Below are 21,740 nucleotides of genomic sequence, written 5' to 3' on the forward strand. Positions count from 1 at the left end.
GTACCTAATGTTCGTAGGAATTTAATTTCGCAACTTACTTAGGTAAACATGGATATTGTATTATCCCGAAAGACAATGTTGTAATAAAGAAGGATAAAGTATTTATCCGTTCGGCAATATTGTGGATGGTCTTTATATTTTAACTCCCCGATAAGCATGAATTATACAATTCTAATTAGATAGTAGCTTTCATGTGAAATCATTAAAGAGAAAGTTTCCTTCTACTAGTGATGCATATCTATGGCACTTGCGTTTAGGTCATATTAATTCAAGTAGGATTCAAAGACTAATCAAAGATGGACTTTACAGCCATGGACTTTGATGATTTTCCAAGCCAGAATCTTGTTTGGAAGGAAAGATGACCAAACGACCTTTTAATGCAAAGGGTAGAAGAGCCCAAGATTTGCTAGAACTAGTACATTCAATGTATGTGGTCCTATGTCAATCCAAGCAAGAGGTGGTTATGAGTATTTCATTACTTTCAGCGATGATTACTCTAGATTTGGTTATGTGTACCTAATGAAACGGAAAGTCCGAAGCCTTTGAAAAGTTCAAAGAGTTTAGGGCTGAAGTTGAGAATCAATTAGGTAAACACATAAAGGCCATTCGATCTCGATCGAGGTGGCGAATACCTTCTTGGTGATTTTAAGGATTACTTGATCGAAAATGGGATTATATCCCAATTGATCGCACTGGAACTCCACAACAAAATGGTGTAGCGAGAAAGAAGGAATATGACTCTTTTAGATATGGTTAGGTCCATGTTGAGTTATTCAACTCTACCATTTTCTTTTGGGGATATGCCTTGAATACTCGCAATGTATCTTCCGAATTTAGTACCTTCGAAGTCTATTCCTAAAACACCCGTAGAGTTGTGGAATGGGCGTAAGCCTAGTATGAGACATCTCCACATTTGGGGTTGTCCAGCACATGTGTTGAAAGGAAAGTCGACAAGTTACCTAAAACGAAGTGGTATTTTTTGTAGGGTATCCAAAAGGAACAGCTTGGAGGTTTATTCTATAGTCATAAGGATAATAAAGTGTTTGTTAGCACAAATGCCAAATTCTTGGAAAATGACTATATGAATAATTTTACTCCTAGAAGTAGAGTTGTCTTGGCTGAAATGAATGAACTTTTGTAGTTGAACAATCAATGGATGAAACTAGGGATGATGTGACCGTATTAGATACACCACTTGATACTACTCATGAGATGTCTAGTACACAAAGTGCCTCGTCGTAGTGGGAGAATTGTTCGGCCTCCTATAAGATTTGTGGGTTTAGGAGAAACTTATGAGGCTATCTCGAAGAGGCCGAATCGGATCCTTACACTTATGATGAAGCAATAAATGATATAGATGCACATCATTGGGTCCAAGCTATGAAATCTGGAATTGGATTCTATGGATTCCAATCATGTATGGGATCTTGTAAAGGCGCCTAACGGCATTAAACCCGTTGGTTGCAAATGGGTTTACAAGAGAAAGAGAGGGATAGATGGAAAGGTTGAAACCTTTAAAGCAAGACTAGTGGCGAAAGGGTATACACAAAAAGAAGGTATTATTGATTATGATGAAACTTTTTCGCCGAGCTAGCCATGCTTAAATCTATCGTAAATTCTCTTATCCATTGCGCTCATTATGATTATGAGATTTGGCAAATGGATGTCAAGACTGCATTTCTTAATGGCAATCTTGAAGAAGAAATATACATGTCGCAACTTAAGGTTTCATAGCAAAGAACCAAGAGCATATGGTATGCAAGTTGAATAGGTCCATTTATCGACTTAAACAAGCATCTAGGTCATGGAACATCAGATTTGATCAAGCAATCAAGTCATATGGTTTTGAACAAAATCTTGATGAACCATGTGTGTACAAAAGGCATCGAGACAAAGTAGTAATGTTCCTAGTGCTTTATGTTGATGATATTCTACTCATTGGAAACGATGTAGGGGTAATGTCATCGATTAAAGTTTGGTTGTCAAGCCAATTTGATATGAAGGACTTGGGTGAGGCTAACTTTATTCTAGGGATCAAGCTTTGGCGAGATCGCAAGAATAAGATGTTAGGCTTATCACAAGCCGGATATATATAGATAAGGTTCTAGAACGGTTTAGCATGCAAAATTCCAAGAAAGGATTGCTTCCTTTTAGACATGGAGTTCCTGCTGATGACCAAAGGCCTAAGACTCAAGAGGAAGAAAATATGATGAGACAAGTTCCCTATGCTTCGCAAAGTGGGAAGTCTCATGTATGCCATGCTTTGTACTAGACCGGATATTTGTTATTCGATTGGCATGGTCAGCCGATATCAATCAAATCCGGGACCAAAACATTGGCAAGCCGTAAAGCATATTCTCAAGTATCTTAGGAGAACGAGAGATTATATGCTTGTTTACCATAGTGAGGATTTGATTCCCATTGGCTATACGGATTCGTACTTTCGCCGTATCTAGATTTCAGAAAATCCACTTCAGGATGTGTTTTCACCTTGGGAGGTGGAGCCATAAGTTGGAGTAGTGTTAAGCAATCTTGTATTGCGGACTCCACCATGGAAGCCGAGTACGTTGCTACTTGTGAAGCAGCAAAGGAGGCTGTTTGGCTCAAGAAATTCCTTTCTGATCTTGGTGTAGTGAGAATGGAGCAAGTTCCCATCACATTGTTTTGTGACAATAGTGGAGCGGTTGCACAATCCAAAGATCCAAGGAATCACAAGAAAGGAAAGCACATTGAGAGGAAGTACCACATCATTCGAGATATTATTGCTCGTGGAGATGTTGTGGTAGTAAAGATTGAAAGTGCAAATAATCTAGCAGATCCTTTTACCAAAGCCTTACCTCAAAGGACTTTCGAGTCACATTTGGAGGGAATGGGAGTTAGATTAGTGCACAATAGTCTTTAGGGCAAGTGGGAGATTGTTAGGATTAGTGCCTTTAAATCCTATTGTATGATGCTATGTATGATATTATGTATGACATTATGTATGACATGATGTATGACTTAATATTGTATTTGATAAAGTTATTTTATTATTATCTAAAATAGTGGTTACGTGAATATGGGACATTATCATATAGTCCATGAGATGCATTGTATGTGATTTATGTGAAAAGTCACGAAGATGTAAATCACAAGTTCTTTGTAAAACTCGAATTAATAGTTCGTAGTCGGTGATGAAATTGGGCATTTCATGCGAAGACTATAACGTGTCAACTAAGATGATTTGTCTTGATCATGGAAGTAGAAGCTTCTAGTTGATATGTTGATATGTTTTAAGAGTTAAAACATATTGAACAGACATTGTGAGATTTATTATTCTTCTAACGACCGTCAAATGAATAATAAATCTCACGACTTCTATTTGCATGAACTCTTAATCCTAAGAGAATAATGGACACGATCATGAAGTGTAGGTTGCTTTGATATATCGTAGTGAGATCTGAAATAACGGTCAAAACCTCGGTATGTTGGGCAGCCACATTTAGTGTTGATGGAACATATATTCTCAAGATGGAATTCATAATCTCTTGATGGAGATATAAAATATTCCCTTGAGATAAGTTTAATGGTTTCTATTCGGAGAGTTAGGCCTAACCACTTTAGTAAGAAATTACTAAAGTATATATTTATGAAATTGGATTTCATAAATATATAATGAATAACTTTAAAGAATTAAACCGGGTACTCAAGGATAAGATGTAGTAATTTACAAAGTGGCCTACATTTATGACTTTGTGTTACTACGAATATTTTATGAAGGGGTTACGTGTATAATAAAGTTTTGGGATATAATTTATTAATAAGGCCTAGAGTGCAATTATATTTATATAGTGGTATTAAATATAATTAATGGTAACTTTGTACTTGTCAAGAGTTGACGGAAAAGCCCAAGGCCCATTGGAGCTAGTGTCTTATTGGTCCCTTTTGGTCCCACTCCAAGCCACACACTAAAGCCCAATTGGAAAGGCCCAATAGGCCAACCCAATTAGATAATCAGTTAGTTATAAAGGGAGAAACATACAGAATTTTTATTGGAAGAGATTAGAAAAGAAAAAAAAATGGTGTGTAAGAGAGTGTGAGACACACTTTCATTCTCTCTTAAAAACTGATTGAGAGACCACACATCTTGGGCGTAAAGTGGAATTGGAGTGAAGATTAAAAGTGTTCCCAAGTGCTTCTAATCTTTGTTTTGAATTTCTCCACACCAAGGTACGCTATCTTGTTCTTAAATTCTGAAATTTATGTAGTGCACGTTATCAATCATGAATGAAATAGACCCTAGTTCGTCGCTTCCGCTGTGGGTTTTGCATGAGATGCAAAACCAGATTTTTTCCTTCACTTTGGCCGGTACCCCACTAGTGCTGTCTGTTGCTTCTTTGTTCTCTTGTTCTTTAAGTACCCTAATTGGCGCATGTGGATGATCAACTCACTGATCAATTTTGAGCATCATCATTCTTAAAATTTTATTGTTGTGTAAAAGATATGAACAAGAATGTATAAACTCATCATCTTTAAGTATATTTTGTAAACATTGATGGTGCAGTATTCAGGGACATAGGCCGTGCAGGCATTAGAGTAGTTGTTCAAGATGAACGGGGTATGGTAGTTGCATCCCTATCCCAAAATGTTGCTCTTCCATTCGTAGTGTCAAAGGTTGAAGCTTTGACAACAGAAAAAGCCATTGAGCTTGCTAGGGGCATAGGTATATCGAATGCTATATTGGAAGGAGACTTAGAGACTATCATCTCCTCTCTAAAATCTGAAGAAATTTCCTTTGCCCCTTATGGCCACTTAAGTGTCAAAGGTTGAAGCTTTGACAACAGCAAAAGCCATTGAGCTTGCTAGGGGCATAGGTATATCGAATGCTATTTTGGAAGGAGACTTAGAGACTATCATCTACTCTCTAAAATCTGAAGAAATTTCCTTTGCCCCTTATGGCCACTTAATTGCTGTTGTTTAAATTTTTGCGAAATCCTTTAGCTTTCTTAATTTTTCTCGCATTCTTCGCCAAGGAAACACCATAATTTATAACCTTATTAGACATGCTAATATGTCACAGGTTCTCTAGTGTGAATGGAAGATGTTTCACTACACCTTTTAGCTATACACCAAGCTGATATGGCTCTTCTTTAATGTAATGATCAACCTGTTTCTATAATAATAATAAAAAAAAGAGTAGATTTGGAACCAAATTTAACTTTAATACAATTATATTGATACAATCCAAGTGAAACTATGTTTCTGCCCTATTTTTAAAAAGTTTTCTTGCCGAATAATTTAAATCATTAAAACATGCACTCTTAAAAACATAGATGCTTATTCTTTACAACATAGTATACAATAGAAATTAAGAATTAATTACAACTTATCCACGTGTGATTTGACCAACATTTAAGTTGTCTACTTGTGGTTTGAAATTTGACACTTTACTTACTTGAAGTTAGCTCAATTAGAGTTTCGTAACTCACATTTGTTAAAAATATGGCTAAATATATAATTTTGCTCAAGTTTTATGTCTTTTTCCTCCCAAAACATAAAACACATACAACAACAAGACAAAACAAGATAAAAAATGGAGGGTTTTGTAAAAAATAATATTTGGAACCTATATTAAAAACTCCTAACAACAATTACAAAATAATAACAAATCAAACAAAAAAAAAACAATAAAATTAAGCAATTAGCAATAAAAATATGGTATTGGTCTCTCTCTTAACTCACATAGACTTTATCTCCTCTTTGTTTGGTGGGTTTTGTGTGCATTTATTTGTTTGTTTTTTAATTTGGAGTCGAAGGCTTAGCAGTGGAAATGATATTGACTTGCTTGATTAGGGGCCTAATAGAAGTAAACTTGAGAAAATATAAAGAAAGAAATTCTTTTGGCTGGAGTTTTGATGAATGGGATGCGGAGAAGAGATTACGATGATTCTTAATTTTTACAAAACCCTCTTCTCTTTCTTTTCTTTTTTTTCTTTTTTTTTTTTAATCTTGTCTTGTTTTTGTATGTGTTCTTTTGTTTTTGAGAGTGAGAGACATAAAAGTGAAGTAAAATTACATATTTACTCTTTTTTTTCTTTTTCTTTTATTATTAAAAGATAGAATTTTTACTCTAATCTAATCTAAGTGTATATGTGTGTGAAACTCCCTTCTAGAGTCTTTAACCCTAGCCTTTGCCCTCCACGCCCCACAAGCATTTATACTTGTGAAGTAATTATCGCACCAAGGATGCGCAGTGATATATATTACCCTTATTTTTAATAAGGGTGGTTTATGGAACTTTAACTGAGCTAACCTCTCCAAAATTTTTGAAAAAAATAATTTTTTTTTTGGAAATATCTTAAATAATTTTAAAAAATTTAAATAACCTTATCATATTTCCCCCCAAACCTGATAATAAACATTGTCTATCCTTAAAAAAAAAAAAAAAAAGATTTGTGACCACCCTAAGTTTTTTTTTTTTTTTTTTTTTTATGCCCAATAAAATTAAACTTTGGTCCATAATTTGGTCTACTTAACAATTTATTAGGGCCTTTCAAGCAAAAAAAAAAAAAAAAAACAGCCCAAAAAAGATTTGCACATTACTATTTTACTTTTCATGCCAAAAAAAAAAAAATTATAAATGGCCTCCTTAAAGATAAATTCTTGACTCTGTCACTGGCTAACCTTAAGTGGATAAAGTGTCAAATTTTAAACCATATATAGGCAACTTAAATTTCAGTCAAATCATAGGTGGGTAAGTTGTAATTTGCCCAATAAATCTAGAATAAGCAATTTGTGACATTTACTCAATTCACTCTTATTTTAATTACAATGTTGGTCCTGGAGGTAATACTAGATTTAATTAAGACATTTACTCAGCGCACCATTATTTTTAGAATTACTTATTTTTTTCTTTTTAAATATTGTATATCGTTAAAGCAATTTGTGACATTATTTTTTGTTTGGAATCAACTCAACTTAAATCTGAGTTTGTTTGGAAGGATTTTAGGGAGGATAGAAAAATTAGAGAAAAAAAAAGGAGAGAGAAAATTGGGGAGTCCAAGTGTTTTCTCTTCATACCCATAAAAAAGTTTTCTTTCCAAAATGGGAAGAAAACTGAGAGAAAAAAAAAATAGTTCTAGCAAAAACCAAATTTGCCCCTTTGTGCGTTGAGTTACGTATTTCACTTTTCCTTGTTATTATTTTTTTTTCAAGCTCTTTAAGTTTACGTCGCTTTTTTTCTTCTTCAATGTTTTAATTAAATAGTAGATTTTGTTTTTTTTTCCCCTTTTTTTTATCAACGGTGGTGTCAGTGGTGGCTTTCATTTTTTTTTTTTTTCTGTTTTTTAGAAGGTAAAGAAAAATAAAATAATATTAATGATGTGTAAAATTTTATAGAATATATTTTTAAAAAATTTAAATTGATAATAATTTTTTTTTTAATGATGGCAAGGAAACTATTGTTATATTATGTAATAGGGCATCAAAGTAATTCTATACAAAATATATTTTTATTCTTTTACTTTTTTTTTTCAATCAAAACAAATGAGTTTTTCATCCCTTCACTTTTATATCTTTCCAATCAAATATAAATGGAGGAAATTAAAATCTCTTCTATCTTCTCACGTTTCAGTCTTCTTCTTCTTTTCCATTCTTTCACTTTTCTATCTCTCTAACCAAATAAATCAATAATAATTTTTTCACTAAAAAAAAAATTATAAACTAAGGGTTGTGTTAATGGGCACCATGCGGTGCCCATTAAGCACAAAATTTTTTATTTTTTTCTAACACAATATTGTCTTTTTATCAATTTAATTCAATTTTTCAGTTTTGTAGTACTCTTTAAATTTTTTTTTTTTTTTAAATCTTTTCTGCATTTAACAGCACCAAGTGGTGGTAGTGGTTAACGTTCTCCATAAACTAAAAAAAAAACCATATATTTTTGTCATTTTCCCTTTGCTTAAAAAACTAAAATTTGACCTGCGGTTTTCAATCAGCAACTGCAAGTAGCAATAGAATAGATGCGCCTCGGTTTGTGGTCTGTTTTGTTTGTGGTCTCTCTTGTTACTCTTTTTTGCAGATTTCTGCCTTTTTTGGGCTCTGTGTTGGGAGAAAGTACATAGTGTTTCATTACTCCACATCAGCACTTAGTTGGTGTTTCTAAGCCAATAAAAAAGTGACATCTGTCTAAAAGAAACAGATCAGCATACTACACCTTCTACACCTGAAAAGACAAATATACCCCAGAAAAATTTCAAGCCCCCGCCTTTAACACCCTTTTCCCCTTCTTCAACAAAATCAAAACTCTCTCTCCAATTTCCATTTCTACTTTTTTCTCACCGCACCACCATATTCTCTCCTCTCAACTCCGAAGCTCCACAACCACTGCCTAGCGTTGCCACTGAAATTTTTTTCAAAGACTCGCCCTCTCTTGCTTTTCCCCTTTTCGCAAAATCAAAAAATTTTCATCTCTTTCTCTATCCATTTCTCTCGGCACCACTAGAGCACACCAACACCTCCATGACTCCATCTTCTCTCTCTCAACTCCAAACCTTGACAACCGCTGCCTAGCATCGTCGCTGGAGACCGACCTTTGTCTCGTCAGAAAAACGCCCAAAACTGTCTCTCTTTCTTGTTGTTTCCAACCACCGACACCAGAAGTTTTCTTGCCGCTTCTAACACCTGAATTTGCAAAGAGAACCAGTACAATCAAGTTCTTCTTCGAGAATCCAGTTCACTTCTCAAGGACAACGGTCAAAAGCACGATTCCCATCCAAGCTCTCGACCCTCAAAAAGATGAAGAAACAGAGTAACCAAACATCAATGACAAAACCGGTGCTTTCACATCCCAAGTCACTCTCTTTCTCTTGTATAATTTTCCCATACATGTCAAATTTATCATTTTTCTTTTGTGGGTAACTTTATATTTGGCCAAAATGTCTTTTTTCGCATAGTCCATAATTTTACTAAATTTTTTGTGAATTTTAAGAATAATTCTTGCATAATATTATGCTACTTATAATGGGTTTGTGACATATTTCTACAAATTTGAGGTATCACATCAGAATGATATGTGTTAAGGTCACCATGTTTGTTCGGGTACATTGTAGCTAATGGTTTGGATATCAAGAAACGCTTGTATTCCATAGTCAGTTCTACCATTTTGGTTAGCAAATTCCTGAATTAGAGAAGATATGAACTTTAGGTAGATGCATGTCTTTTGAGTTTAAGTCCAGTTAAAGAGCATGTGTAGACATAAAATGTGGCCCAACTTGTGATGCGTTTAGCTTTTATTTGGATATCTATCTTGCTTTTGTTAAGATTATTGATGAGAATTAGCTATAACCTGTTCTACATTGTCCAAAAGTTTTTTTAAAACTCTGGTTATCTATGTTTATTGCTTCCTCTATTGGATGATAGGATAAGTGCTAATCTGATGGAATTGTTGAATACAGTGGTGAGTACCTTTTTCCCCTAATCAGGTTCAACTTCACTGATCATGTCCCTTCACTTGTCTTAACCAGTGTTGATAAATTTTCTTCATCATCCATAGTCCACATGAATGAGTTATGTCTTGATGTTGTAACTTATTTGGTGAGGCTGCTTTAAAATTAGGGAAATGTGATTCCAAAAGGTCTAGCATCATCATTGGTTCTCTTTATGTATACTTACTGCCTTGGTATACTATGAGTATAGCATGAGACTGAATAAACTTTGCTGGATCTGATTATTTACTTGTCCAGGTTAGCCATGAATGCAGGGCAATTAGCTACTAGTTTACATTGAAAGGATTCTTTTAAAGTATTGTTTTCTATATTCCTGATGAATAAAAAAATAGTTTAGATTTTGAGTTTATTTTTAATCAGGCTATTGGTTGGGTGCATTTGTCTAGCTTTCCTTTTTATATTGTACACTAAGTAGATCTAAACTGGCAATGCCTATCCGCTATAATATGCCATGTTATTTTTTTTTCAATGTTTTTACAACATAATACAAGATTAACATGTAGATGGATGGATGGGAAATTTTTTTTTATTGATTAGACATATACTATTTGTGATTGTAAAATTCCATGTCTGTTTAGATGTGAAATTTTTATTCAGGTGCCTATGTTATGACACTTGTTTACTGCCTGCCTTTAAGCCATTAATAATTATTTTCTCTGTTGCTTTAGGGTGGAATGCCTGCATTGCTTTAGTCGCTGGTAACTGTGTTGTGTGGTAAGTTATATGTCCATTTCCTGACTTTAATTTTTTATTTGTAGGTTAAGTGCACCCAGTGGGTTTTGATTTTTGAACCCATGAGTGCCATTGAGCCAGAGCTCATTGATCTATCTCCTGATTTAAAGGCTTATACTTACATTCGTTTCACTTATTCTTTCAGCCATGATTTTCTATAATACCAACATATTTTCTTCTGAAATTCAATTGAGAAGATAAATGTTTAGACCACTTTTCTTAGTTTATTCTATTGCATCTTCTGCACTTGAATAATGGCTCAAACTATTTACAATGTTTTATAAGCAAAAAGTTCAGTTAATGATCCTTGTATCATAACTCTAACACGATATCCAAGTTTTCCATTGTTGAGTTTTTTTACTTCTGCACTCTTCAAGATATCACACAGTTTGTATTCCCACATATTAGTTTGCTATTTTTATGGTTCTTAGCACATTGCTTGCTTTGTCTTTTTCTTTGTACTTTTTCATCATAATAGCAGAGGAGTTTTATTTACCTATCCAAAACAAAAAATCTGGTATTGTTGTTGGCTATACTGATTAGGAAATTTTTGTTTCTTGTTGGATTATTGTAGGGGGTTGTCAACTATGTAAGATTTTTCATTATAGCGATGAAGATGTCAAATATGAAGCAATGGGATAAATTGAAGCTCTGAAGTATCAATCAATGATGGATAATTACAAAATAGTTGTGAAGCAGCTGAAGTAGGCATCAATAGGGTCTTGGCTATCTTTTGTAGTTTGTTTTGGTGTGTTTATGTATGCTGGCAAAACAAAAGCAGCCTATATGTTGTTACCTTGATGTAACTTTTTGAATATTGATGCCAATAATAGTGATGTATCATAAAATTTATCTTTATGTTAGCTTTTGGTTCAATGAAAATTTATCTTTATGTTAGCTTTTGATTCAATGAAAATTTACCTTTATATAATCATTGGGTACCAAAGACAAACAGCACCATTGATTAAGGAAAGTTGCATTTTATATAATCTAAATTATAGGTATTACAGCAAACAAAAACACACTATATATAATCTAAATTCCAGAATTGTGTCCAGGAAAAAAAATCTTGCTCAAGCTTTGATAGAATAAGTATTTCAATTTGCAATGACATATTTTCAAGTTTGACAGAATAGGTATTCTCATAATAGTTTCCATGCTATTGATGTAGCAACATAGTAATGTTGCAGGTGCATACTCTAAAGCTGCAGAATTATATTAAGGACCAAAAAAAAAATTCCAGAATTATTTGCAGGTACATACACTATATCACCTAAAGCTCCAAAATTATCACCACCAAATGTATGTCGATTACATAAAACAAAAAAAACTTCACATGCCTCAGCTTTACTATCTCAGCTTAGAGCTTGTGCTTTAGTCTTTGGCTCTTCCTTTCAGCGTGTAGCTTCTTGGTTTGTCCAAGGCCTTTCTGAAAGGCTTTCTCTGGTTCAGCCACTTGGAGGAGATCTTGGCTTTGCAACGCCACCCATGATGAACATAATGGATGTTTCCATCTCAGATAAAAAGGAAGAGGCTTTAAGCCTTGTTTTTGAAAATTGCCCACATATTCAATTTGGTCACTTTGTGGCCAATGAAACAATACTGGAAGAAATCCTTCCATGAACCTGCCATGCTTCTAAAACCTTCACACACAAAATGAACCTGCCATGCTTCTAAAAGTCTTCTTGTAAACACAACCCTGGAAAAATAAAAATAAAAACAAATCCCCTTCCCCCCCCCCCCCCCCCCCGGTAAGAAATCTAAAAAAAAATAGTCTAGTTCCTATGTTTACAAATCCCATATAAATACATCATCTAATCAACATTCTTTAGGTATAACAACATATTGCCATTCACTATATTATCAAAATAACAACAACAAAAAAAAAGTCTAGCACCAAAATATTGTCATTCACTATAGAAACTAATATATAACACCTGCAACAATCTAACATTGCAATTCCACCACCATGCACATATAGAAACTAATATATAAGAATAAGAAGTACTCTTGCATTAAAAACTTTTATCATTTGCATATAATTAGTCCTTAACTAGAAGTTACTCAAACATATTCAAAATCTATCATGTTTGAGTAATTTCATTCGTTACAAAAGCTTTACAAAATGACAGCTATAATTAGTGTTTGGCTAAGCAAACACTTGTTCAAATTTTCAGCTATGTTATCTATAAAATTTTCAAGTCAAATATACTATCTAAGAGGTTCCTCCACTGTGCAATAATGACCAAAATGCTGTCCAAAAAACTGTCCAAAGATTCTGTCCATGAGCTGTGCAGTATATTGTCCAAAATACCATCCAAAAGAGTTTCTCTTCATACTTCAGAAATTTTTAGTAGGGCCCTAAAAAAAAGAGAACAATATTAGGGTAAAAAAAAAGAAGCATATATTAAAGCTTCTCCCCCTCTAGCATAAAAAGTTTAAGGTTATAGAATGTACTTGATTCAAGTGTGACATTGAGGTACTTTCTTGAAACATTCTTGTAGAGTTACACATGGGATAAGCAACAAACATTTCCGGGCTAAAGAATGATGCTTGAACATCTTCTATATAAAGTAAAAATAAAAATAAAAACACAGTAACAAATTATTAAGCTCAACAAGCAAAAATAAGAAAAATAAAAATTGAAATATTAGTTTTGTACTTACCATGTACCATACTATCTTGAAGCATTGTTGTAGAGCTAACAATAGGATTAACAATAGACGTCTCCGGGGGGAAGAAATGATGATTGAACATTTTCTTAAAAAAAAAAAAAAAGAGAGAAAGTAAGAACATACAGTTAAACTCAACAAGCAAAAAATAAGAAAAAGAAAGCTTGAGTACTGATTCCGTAATTACCATGTACCATAGAAATAGCTTTTGGAGCTTTTGAAGTGGTTGCATCTTTCACTTTCTTTTTTCTTTGCTTCTTTTCCAGTTGACTTTTTATTCTAAAATTGGTTATCTCTTTCTTTCTCACATGTGGCGGATCAAGGATTGGTCTCTTACCATCTAAGCAAGGTTGCACATCATCATCATGTATGAGATCTTGAGGACATTTTTTACCAACATCTTCCATCTTATTTGTATCTGTTGAACCCTTTTCAAGCTTGCATAATAGCTCACTTAGGCTATCCATTGCTATTTTGGTTCCATGATCAGTCAATGCAGCCCTATCACAACATTTATACCACAAAAGACTTAAGTTGCTCATACGCAATACATGAGTTGATTTCTCATTTGATTTAAATGAATCAACAGAGCAACACAACCTTTTCTTGGCATTTTTTGTCCATCTACTTGATATATATTTGTCGGGTATATTATTCACATTATTCACAAGAAAAACCCTTAAAGCATGGCTACATAACAACCCTAAAGTCTCAAATAATTTGCAATCACAACAAATACTTAAAATGCTCAATATGAATCCTTCTACTCTCCCCACTACTTAGTGAATATGTAAAGTTATCCTCACTATGATTAGTTTCAACACAATTCAATCCCATACCTGAATCAAACTCTTCTTCAAACATTCCAAACAAAGCAAGAGTATAAACTTTAGTAGCATGACTTAAAATGCCCCCTTGCTTATGAACTTTCCCAGGTGCACCATTCATACAACGAAAATCTTCATTTATTTCATCTTGTCGCATTTGTGCTGCCTTTTCCTCATAAAATTTAATAACTTCAATAAGAGACATAGATGTTTTCATAATTTGATGAAAAACACTATTTGTACTCTCACTTCTTTGGGTAGACTTCATCTTTGCAAAAAAGAAATCGAGATTGAAAGTTGGGCACCACTTTTCTCGAATTTGGTATAACCTATTCAACCATGTATTGTCCTTTAAATTATGCATCTCAATCATTTTGCTCCAAGTTGACTCAAACTCCATTTCATTTGAACACCCACCATATAAGCAATGATTAAATCTTAGATTGAAATCTGAAACACCATAGATTCCAACAAGATTTTTTTAAGCATTTTTACTAATATGCCATAAACACAGTCGATGACGAGACTCACTAAAAACCATATTAATAGCATTTGTCATCGCTTGGTCTTGATCTGTAAAAATAGATTTTGGTTGTCGACCTCCCATTGCAGCCAAAAAAGTCTCAAACAACCAAATAAATAACTGAGTTGTCTCATCTGATAAAAAAGCACAACCAAACAAAACATTGTTCCAATGATGATTGATTCCCACAAATGGTGCACAGATTAAGTTGTACTTATTGGTTTGATAAGTGGTGTCAAATATAACAACATCCCCAAAAGAGTCATAATCTAATTTTGATCTACCATCTCTCCAAAAGAAATTTGCAATTCTATTATCTTGGTCTACTTGCGCCAAATAAAAAAACATTGGATCTTCACTCTGTTTTTCTTTGAAATGATTAATAATACTTTGCCCATCACCAGCTTCCATAATTTCTTTTCTTTTTGTTTGCACAAAATTATGACAATCTCGCCTAGAGAACCCAACATTATTTGCACCACCAAGTTCTTTTGACAAAAATGAGTAAGACTTTGTTGCTTTTATACCCAAACTAACCATTGTGCTAATTATATTCCCATGAGCAGGTAGCACTTTCCTTCTTGATCTCAAGTTACATATTTCTTCTTGAGTTGCAAATTCATGATTGTGTGTGTCATTAAAGTGTGAAACACTCCAAATATCATTTTTTACGTCAAACCGGATCCTAGCACGACAACCCGTTCTTACATCTAAATTATGATACTTTTTAACATTAGAAGGGTCATCAAACTCTTTAAAACCTTGTTTTGAACACACAAATTCTCGTTGTCTAATAACACCATTATACTCTCGTTTAACCGCTTTTCGAATGCTAAATCCCCTTTTTAAAGCATACTGATTATAAAGGTTATATGCTTCTTCTTCAGACCTCACTTGCATTCCAATGTTAATTTCATCACATTCACCCAAAGTTACATTTTCAAAACTTTCCCTTTTATCATTGTCCCCAACAGCAACAAAAGCATTTTTTGAAAAATCCATGACTAGTCGAACCTAATCATGGAAAAAAAGATATATTGAATAAACATCATGAAAAGATGACTATAAATATACATAAATCACCATAAAGTCATAAAAAAGAATTGCTGCCAGCCACCCGCCAGTCCTCAACCATAAACACATTGAAATTCTAGTGGGCTTTATACCAATTATCAAATATCATAATTTTCCATAATAAATCAACGAAAGACATAAACTAAGAAAATGACAAAAAGATAGAATGAATACCTTAGAGGAGACTCTTAGGAAGAAACTATTTATTAAAATCAATTCCTTCAGCAAAAACAACAGAACAAAAGCATTGCATCAATCCCTGCACCATAAAAAAAAACTATTACAAGGAATGAAAAGAATTGTGAAATTCCAAGTAAGCCAACACATATTGCAAACTTAAATGCATTTAAAAGAAATCATCTTTAACATGAATAGCTGAAAAAGAAAGAAAAAAAATCTAACAAACAAATAATACTTGAAAATCAAGCACAACCATCAAATACATTAAATCAACTAACAAACAAAGAAAGAAGCTTTATTTCTCTACTTATAAAACTACATCATATTAACCACTTTTAATCTAATCCAAAAGAACAATTTTTTGAAAAGAAAAAAAAACCTTTTACTGTATTATTAGTGCATCCATCCTCACTAAGCATTTTAGTAAACAGTACAAGTTCCCTTTTTACAAAAGAATGTATATGTCAGTTTTTTTTTTTTTTTTTTAAATTTTAATTTATTGATTTAAAAAAAAAACAGGACACATATGTAAACAGAAAATTCAGAAAATAAAATAAAAAAGAGTGAGGAGAAACCTTCTTCCAAAGTCAGAGTTGAAAGCGGCGAGAAAACTTTTGGCGTCGTGGTTGGAAACAACGGAGAGACAATTTCAAGTGTTTTCCGATGAGACTGATGATGATCGGCGATGCTAGGTAGCACCTGTCAAGGTTTGGAGTTGATAGAGGGAAGATGGAGGTGTTGGTGACTGGTGTGCTACAGTGGTACGAGAGAAACATAGAGAGAGGGCGTTTTTCGACAAGACAAAGGTCAGTCTCGTCAGAACTGATGATGACCGGCGATACTAGGCAGCGACTGTCAAGGTTTGGAGTTGAGAGAGGGAAGATGGAGGTGCTAGTGAGTGGTGACTGAAGTGGTACAATGCGGCAAGAGAAACAGAGGGAGAGTGAGAGAGAAAGATGAAATTTTATGTTTTGGAGAAGGGGAAAAGGAAGAGTGGCGGGATGGGGGGAAAATTAGAGGGTATTTCTGTCTTTTTGTTTAATGTAACCTGAGTTGGTGAGGTGTATAAGGTGTAGACAGATGTCACTTTTTTATTGGGCTTAGAAACACCAACTAAGTGCTGATGTGGAATTCCTGAAACACTATATACTTTCTCCAGTATTGGTTGTATTGACTATCTTTGAATGAAATGAATATTCAATAAAAAAAAAAAAAAAAGAGAAAAAGATGCGCCTCAGTTGGTGTCGCGTCAGACTTGTTGCATCACTATCCAAAGCACTAGCATCAAAATTGAAATTTTAATATAGGACAGGCCTGTATGCCAAGTCTACTACCAACACACTGCACTTGCGACTCAAGTACCAATTATGCACAATGCTAGAGAAAATGATCATTTTTATAAGTTTTTTTATTAATGAACTTTAATTATTATGGAATATACAAACTTTACAACTTAGATAAAATATTTAAGTATATATTATTAAATTATTTATGTGGGAGTAGAATGGTTAAAACACGCACTTGGGCCTTGGACCTGACTTAGTGGTGTGAGTTTGTCTGAGTAGAGCCTTTGAGGCCCACAAGCCAACTCTTACTAGAAAAGTTGATGAGCTTGTTCGAGGGGCATCTCCTCGACTAAATCGGGTGAGGCTCCTAGGACACGTCATGGTGTTGGGAGAGGGAATCCTAGAAGGTCTGTTGGGTAAAGATATGTTTTACAATTATGAAAAGGAGGAGCGTATGAGAAATATCAAGGGAAAAGGCTGCTACCACCGCATTAAAAACTCTGCACCTACCTCTCTGGTCGCATTAATGGGGAAATGACATCTGAACAGTACCAATTAGCCTTACAGCTGTTATTTGGGGACTTCCAGAGGGCGGTGAATGGAGGAAAGGATCTGGATCACTGATTTATGTTACACGTGGAAGGTAGAGGGAAGATGAAGAGTGATATAAAAGGAAAGAGAGAAGGAAAGAAAGGGGGACTTTTTCATGAGTAAGTTATTATTAAAAGAAAGAAAGGCAATACAAGCTGTCCTCGGCTTACGTCCGAGGAGAATATCTGTTATTCTTATCCATTGATTGTGTGTATAGTGGCAATCTAGCCCTCTATCTGTTGTCCAATATTCATAAGACTTAGGTTTCAAGCATACACTCTACAAATTTTTATTGTATAAGGCTTTTTGGGCCTGAATCCGTCTAGTGGTTGGACCGGGTACAAATTGCCCACTTACAATTTAATTAAACTGGTTTTAAGTAGTTTAATTGATAAAATCTTTACAGTTGAATAAGGAATTTGTAGTTTAATTTTTACCTACACAAAAAATTGATTGGTATTTTAATTTAATGATAAAAAGTTATTATTAGGGAGGAAAATCATAAGTTGAAACTATGTATAAAAAAAAATATTTAATTAAATTTAAACAAATTTGGGACAGCGATTCAAGAGATATTAAACTCTGATTTCCCAATCAAGTCTTTCTCTGACTTCGTGAATATGTTTTGAGAGCCAAAAAAAAAAAAATTGGAGCTTTTCTCCATGATCACCTAGTCCTTGTTGAATAGACGAACAACGATTTAATGAACCTACCGTGTTCCCATACAATAATACCACCTTATGGATTGAGTGAATCATCTACTCGCGTCACATGTTTTCTCCACCCAACTGTTACACAAAAAGTAATATTAGTTACACAAAAAGTAATATTCATGATGCGTAGCTTGTCTTTACTTTTTACCAATGAAAAAAAAAGGACTTGTCTTTGTACTGCTACTTGTTAAACCCATCTGAATCACAACTATATAACAACGATTCGTGAAGTCAACAGACGCACCAAGACTCAGAGAGAAAGAGAGAGATGGTAGAGTATTGTGTAACAGGAGGAACAGGGTTCATAGCTGCCTACCTAGTGAAGACCTTGCTAGAGAAGGGGCATACTGTCAGAACCACAGTGCGGGACCCTGGTATGTGTCAACATATGCTAGATCTTTTGTTGTACTAGTACCATTTTTTTCAAAGATTGTCCGCCAAAACAACAAATCATAGTATAACTATTACAAAGTTGTACCATTTTTTTTCTTCTTTATTTGACAGGGGATGTGGGAAAAGTTGGTTTTCTCTTGGAGTTTAATGGAGCCAAGGAAAGGCTTAAGATCATGAAAGCGGATTTGAGGATAGAAGGAAGCTTTGATGAGGCACTACAAGGCGTTGATGGGGTCTTTCATGTTGCATCACCGGTGCTTGTCCCATATGACGACAACATTCAGGCAAAGTTACTAATTATGTTATGCAGTATACCAGTTTTCCAACTAAATTGTCATATGCACTTGGAAGTGTTAATATATTGGGTAGACCAAGAATAAATTTCCTAAATTTTCCCACTTAGTGACTATAATCTGACCATATTGATTCCTTTACGGTTTTATTTTATCATCAGTGACATCAATTGATTTGATAAAAGACTGATGTGGGCTAGTGTAAAAAGGAAAAGAAAAAATAAAAATTATCGGCAAACGCACTGTTCCCAAACAGGGTAAATAGGTGAAAATAGCCAATTCATTATTTTCCGAAAAAATTAGCAATATATCACTTTTTAAAAAATATGTAAGGATTTTTTATTATTATTTTTGAAATTTGAGTTTGTCATGAAACTCGAGTTTTTTTGAAAAAATATACTTAGAAAAATTTTGAATTTTTTTTTATGATACTTGAGTTTATGAAAAAAAATTTTATGGCACTCAAATACCATAGAAAACTCGATTTCTCTAGACTCGAGTACCCAAAAAGTGATAAATTTATATATATTTTCAAAAATGTGGTAGATAGCAATATAATTTGTAAAAATGTGCTATTCGGTTATTTACACTAGATTATATAAACTGTCACACAAATATCTACCATTGACGTGAGAATATTCACATTTTGACAAATAAAAGTGAAAGTGAAATAACCAATGTGAAAAACGTGATATGAGAGAATAAAATCCAAAAGAAAAATTGCGCATTCTCCCAATGTAAAATGGTGGTCAATGTCCAGTCATTAATGTCCTTGGTTTCCTGATTCTTTTTGAATGAAATATTAATACAATACAGAATTTTATAAATGCCATTAATATTTATGTAGGCAACTATGATAAATCCATGCATAAAGGGCACCTTGAATGTGCTGAGCTCCTGCTCAAAAGCGAGTAGTGTGAAACGAGTAGTGCTCACCTCTTCCTGTTCTTCAATAAGATACCGTGATGATGTCCAGCAGGTTTCTCCTCTGAATGAGTCACATTGGAGTGACCCCGACTACTGCAAACGCTACAACGTAATTACTTATACTTACACTTCTTGCTGCATCATGTATAAAACCACAAAGCTTTTGTTTTGAACGCAAAATGTAAAATGCAAGTTATTTTTCTGTTGCATACATTAGAGTAAAGTCTTGCTGTCCTGCAGCTATGGTATGCATATGCAAAGACTTTGGCAGAGAAAGAAGCATGGAGGATTGCTAAGGAGAGTGGGATGGATCTAGTAGTGGTGAATCCATCTTTCGTGGTTGGTCCCTTGCTTACACCACAACCAACCAGTACCCTATTCATGATATTGGCCATTATTAAAGGTTGAGTTTCACTAACATTCATTTGTTCTTATATTCATAGATGTTAATGTTCAATTTAAGTTGTTTTGCCCAACTAGTTCAATCCTCATCACCCATAACAAAACAAGGCATGATGGATTGAAAAGCAAGTAAATCACAAAGACATTACACTATATAACCCTAAACTATACTTCATTTTACATTTTACAAATGCACATTTTGCATTTTAAATTATGACTCCTATTACACTTTGCACCATACCATTAAGTATGTTGTTAACTTGGATGAAAGTTCAAAGTTTAGGGTGCAAAGTATTATAAAGAGTATAATTTAGAGTGATAAAGTGTAATTTATCTTTTGTTTTTAAAGTATTGAGAAGATGAACAATTAGATTTTTTTCACATGGTGTCATATTTTTCATTCTAAGTTAACATTAAACTTAACATTTGAGTGCAAAAAATAACAAAGGTCATAGTTTAAGGTATAAAAAGTACATTGAAAAATTTATGGTGGAAAGTGTAACATGAAGTAAAGTTTAAGCTGGTAAAGTGTAATTTCTCTAAATTTTAATGCATTATAAGAAAGAAAAAGTTACATTTGTTTCGGCTCTTCAAGAGAAAAAAGTACTTCGAAATTGATTTTTAATCCTTTTTTTTATATATATATACATATCAGATTTTTAATTATTTATTATTTATTTTTTTAAGTTCAACATCCTTTTTAACCTGTGAATTAAGTTGCAGAAGCTTTTTGTTAGGTACCAGAGGCGAATATCCAAATCTGACGATTGGATTCGTGCACATAGACGATGTCATAGCCGCGCACATATTAGCTATGGACGAAAAGAAGGCATCTGGCAGGATTATATGTTCCGGCTCAGTAGCTCACTGGAGCCAAATCATTGAGATGCTCAGGGCCAAATATCCTTCCTACCCATTTGAAAACAAGTGAGTAAAACAATGCCATATAATGACTTTATTATGTTTAGCTTGATAGAACATTCTGCAGAATCATCAGAAGGCTTTCTCTATAATTTTAGTAATTTTAAAACTTTGCGTTGCTTTAAGTAATATTGTAATGGCATTGTAGGTGTGGCAACGAGAAAGGAGACAACAACCCACATACCATGGACACCACTAAGATTGCTCAAATGGGATTTCCTCCATTCAAGACTCATGATCGAATGTTTGATGACTGCATCAGGAGTTTCCAGGAGAAGGGGTTTCTGTGAAGTTTAAAATGTCCTTGACAAACTTTTCCTAATCCTTGCTAGTAACGCACGCTTAGAATTAACCGGAGAATAATGTATTTTGACCAATCAGTCATGAATTCATGGGTCTCTTTTATCAATACTTTCTGCTAATTTGACGTGGAACTCTGCTGCATTCATCTATTTATTACAAACAATTTATAAATGAGATCAATTAAAAATAAATAAGGGTAAATTACAGCTTACCCACTTGTAATTGGCCGAAATTTAAGTTACTTTTGGTTTGAAAGTTGACATTTTTTGTTAAGGTCATATTTTCTATTTATTAGCATATCCTTTAACAAAATGTACTTTACTTGTAATTAGGTAGATTTAAAAAATATGTTCAGGATATCAAGAAGTATGTTGATAAGACAAAATAAGTGGTATCATTAAAAACATGAAAATTGAAC

The 21,740-nt window shown here is 33.7% G+C and overlaps 1 protein-coding gene, 1 long non-coding RNA gene and 1 pseudogene across 2 annotated transcripts; 2 read left to right on the top strand and 1 right to left on the bottom strand.

The window, feature by feature from the left end:
* Window positions 1–8,270: 8,270 nt before the first annotated feature.
* Window positions 8,271–11,114, top strand: LOC142607016 (uncharacterized). The gene is made up of 3 exons (XR_012839218.1): window positions 8,271–8,831; window positions 10,154–10,199; window positions 10,792–11,114. It is a non-coding gene; the product is annotated as an uncharacterized LOC142607016 (long non-coding RNA).
* Window positions 11,115–13,023: 1,909 nt separating this feature from the next.
* Window positions 13,024–15,241, bottom strand: LOC142605905 (protein FAR1-RELATED SEQUENCE 5-like; annotated as a pseudogene).
* A 3,077-nt stretch (window positions 15,242–18,318) lies between these two features.
* LOC142608095 (tetraketide alpha-pyrone reductase 2-like) lies at window positions 18,319–21,418 on the top strand. Its single transcript, XM_075779799.1, has 6 exons — window positions 18,319–18,457; window positions 18,588–18,760; window positions 19,617–19,805; window positions 19,937–20,099; window positions 20,836–21,025; window positions 21,168–21,418. Exons 1-6 carry the CDS (start codon window positions 18,352–18,354, stop codon window positions 21,307–21,309), a joined length of 963 nt encoding a protein of 320 aa, XP_075635914.1. The 5' UTR covers window positions 18,319–18,351; the 3' UTR covers window positions 21,310–21,418.
* The last annotated feature ends 322 nt before the right edge of the window (window positions 21,419–21,740 follow it).

The sequence above is a fragment of the Castanea sativa genome, chromosome 8 (genome assembly GCF_040712315.1).
Source record: "Castanea sativa cultivar Marrone di Chiusa Pesio chromosome 8, ASM4071231v1".
NCBI classification, from domain to species: Eukaryota; Viridiplantae; Streptophyta; class Magnoliopsida; order Fagales; family Fagaceae; genus Castanea; species Castanea sativa.

What these genes read in the sequence shown, in the direction of transcription:
- LOC142608095 (XM_075779799.1), top strand. Translation starts at nt 18,352, where the DNA reads ATGGTAGAGTATTGTGTAACAGGAGGAACAGGGTTCATAGCTGCCTAC. An exon ending in ACTACTGCAAACGCTACAAC is followed by an intron (nt 19,806 to 19,936) that starts GTAATTACTTAT and finishes GCTGTCCTGCAG; the next exon opens with CTATGGTATGCATATGCAAA. An exon ending in TCCTACCCATTTGAAAACAA is followed by an intron (nt 21,026 to 21,167) that starts GTGAGTAAAACA and finishes ATGGCATTGTAG; the next exon opens with GTGTGGCAACGAGAAAGGAG.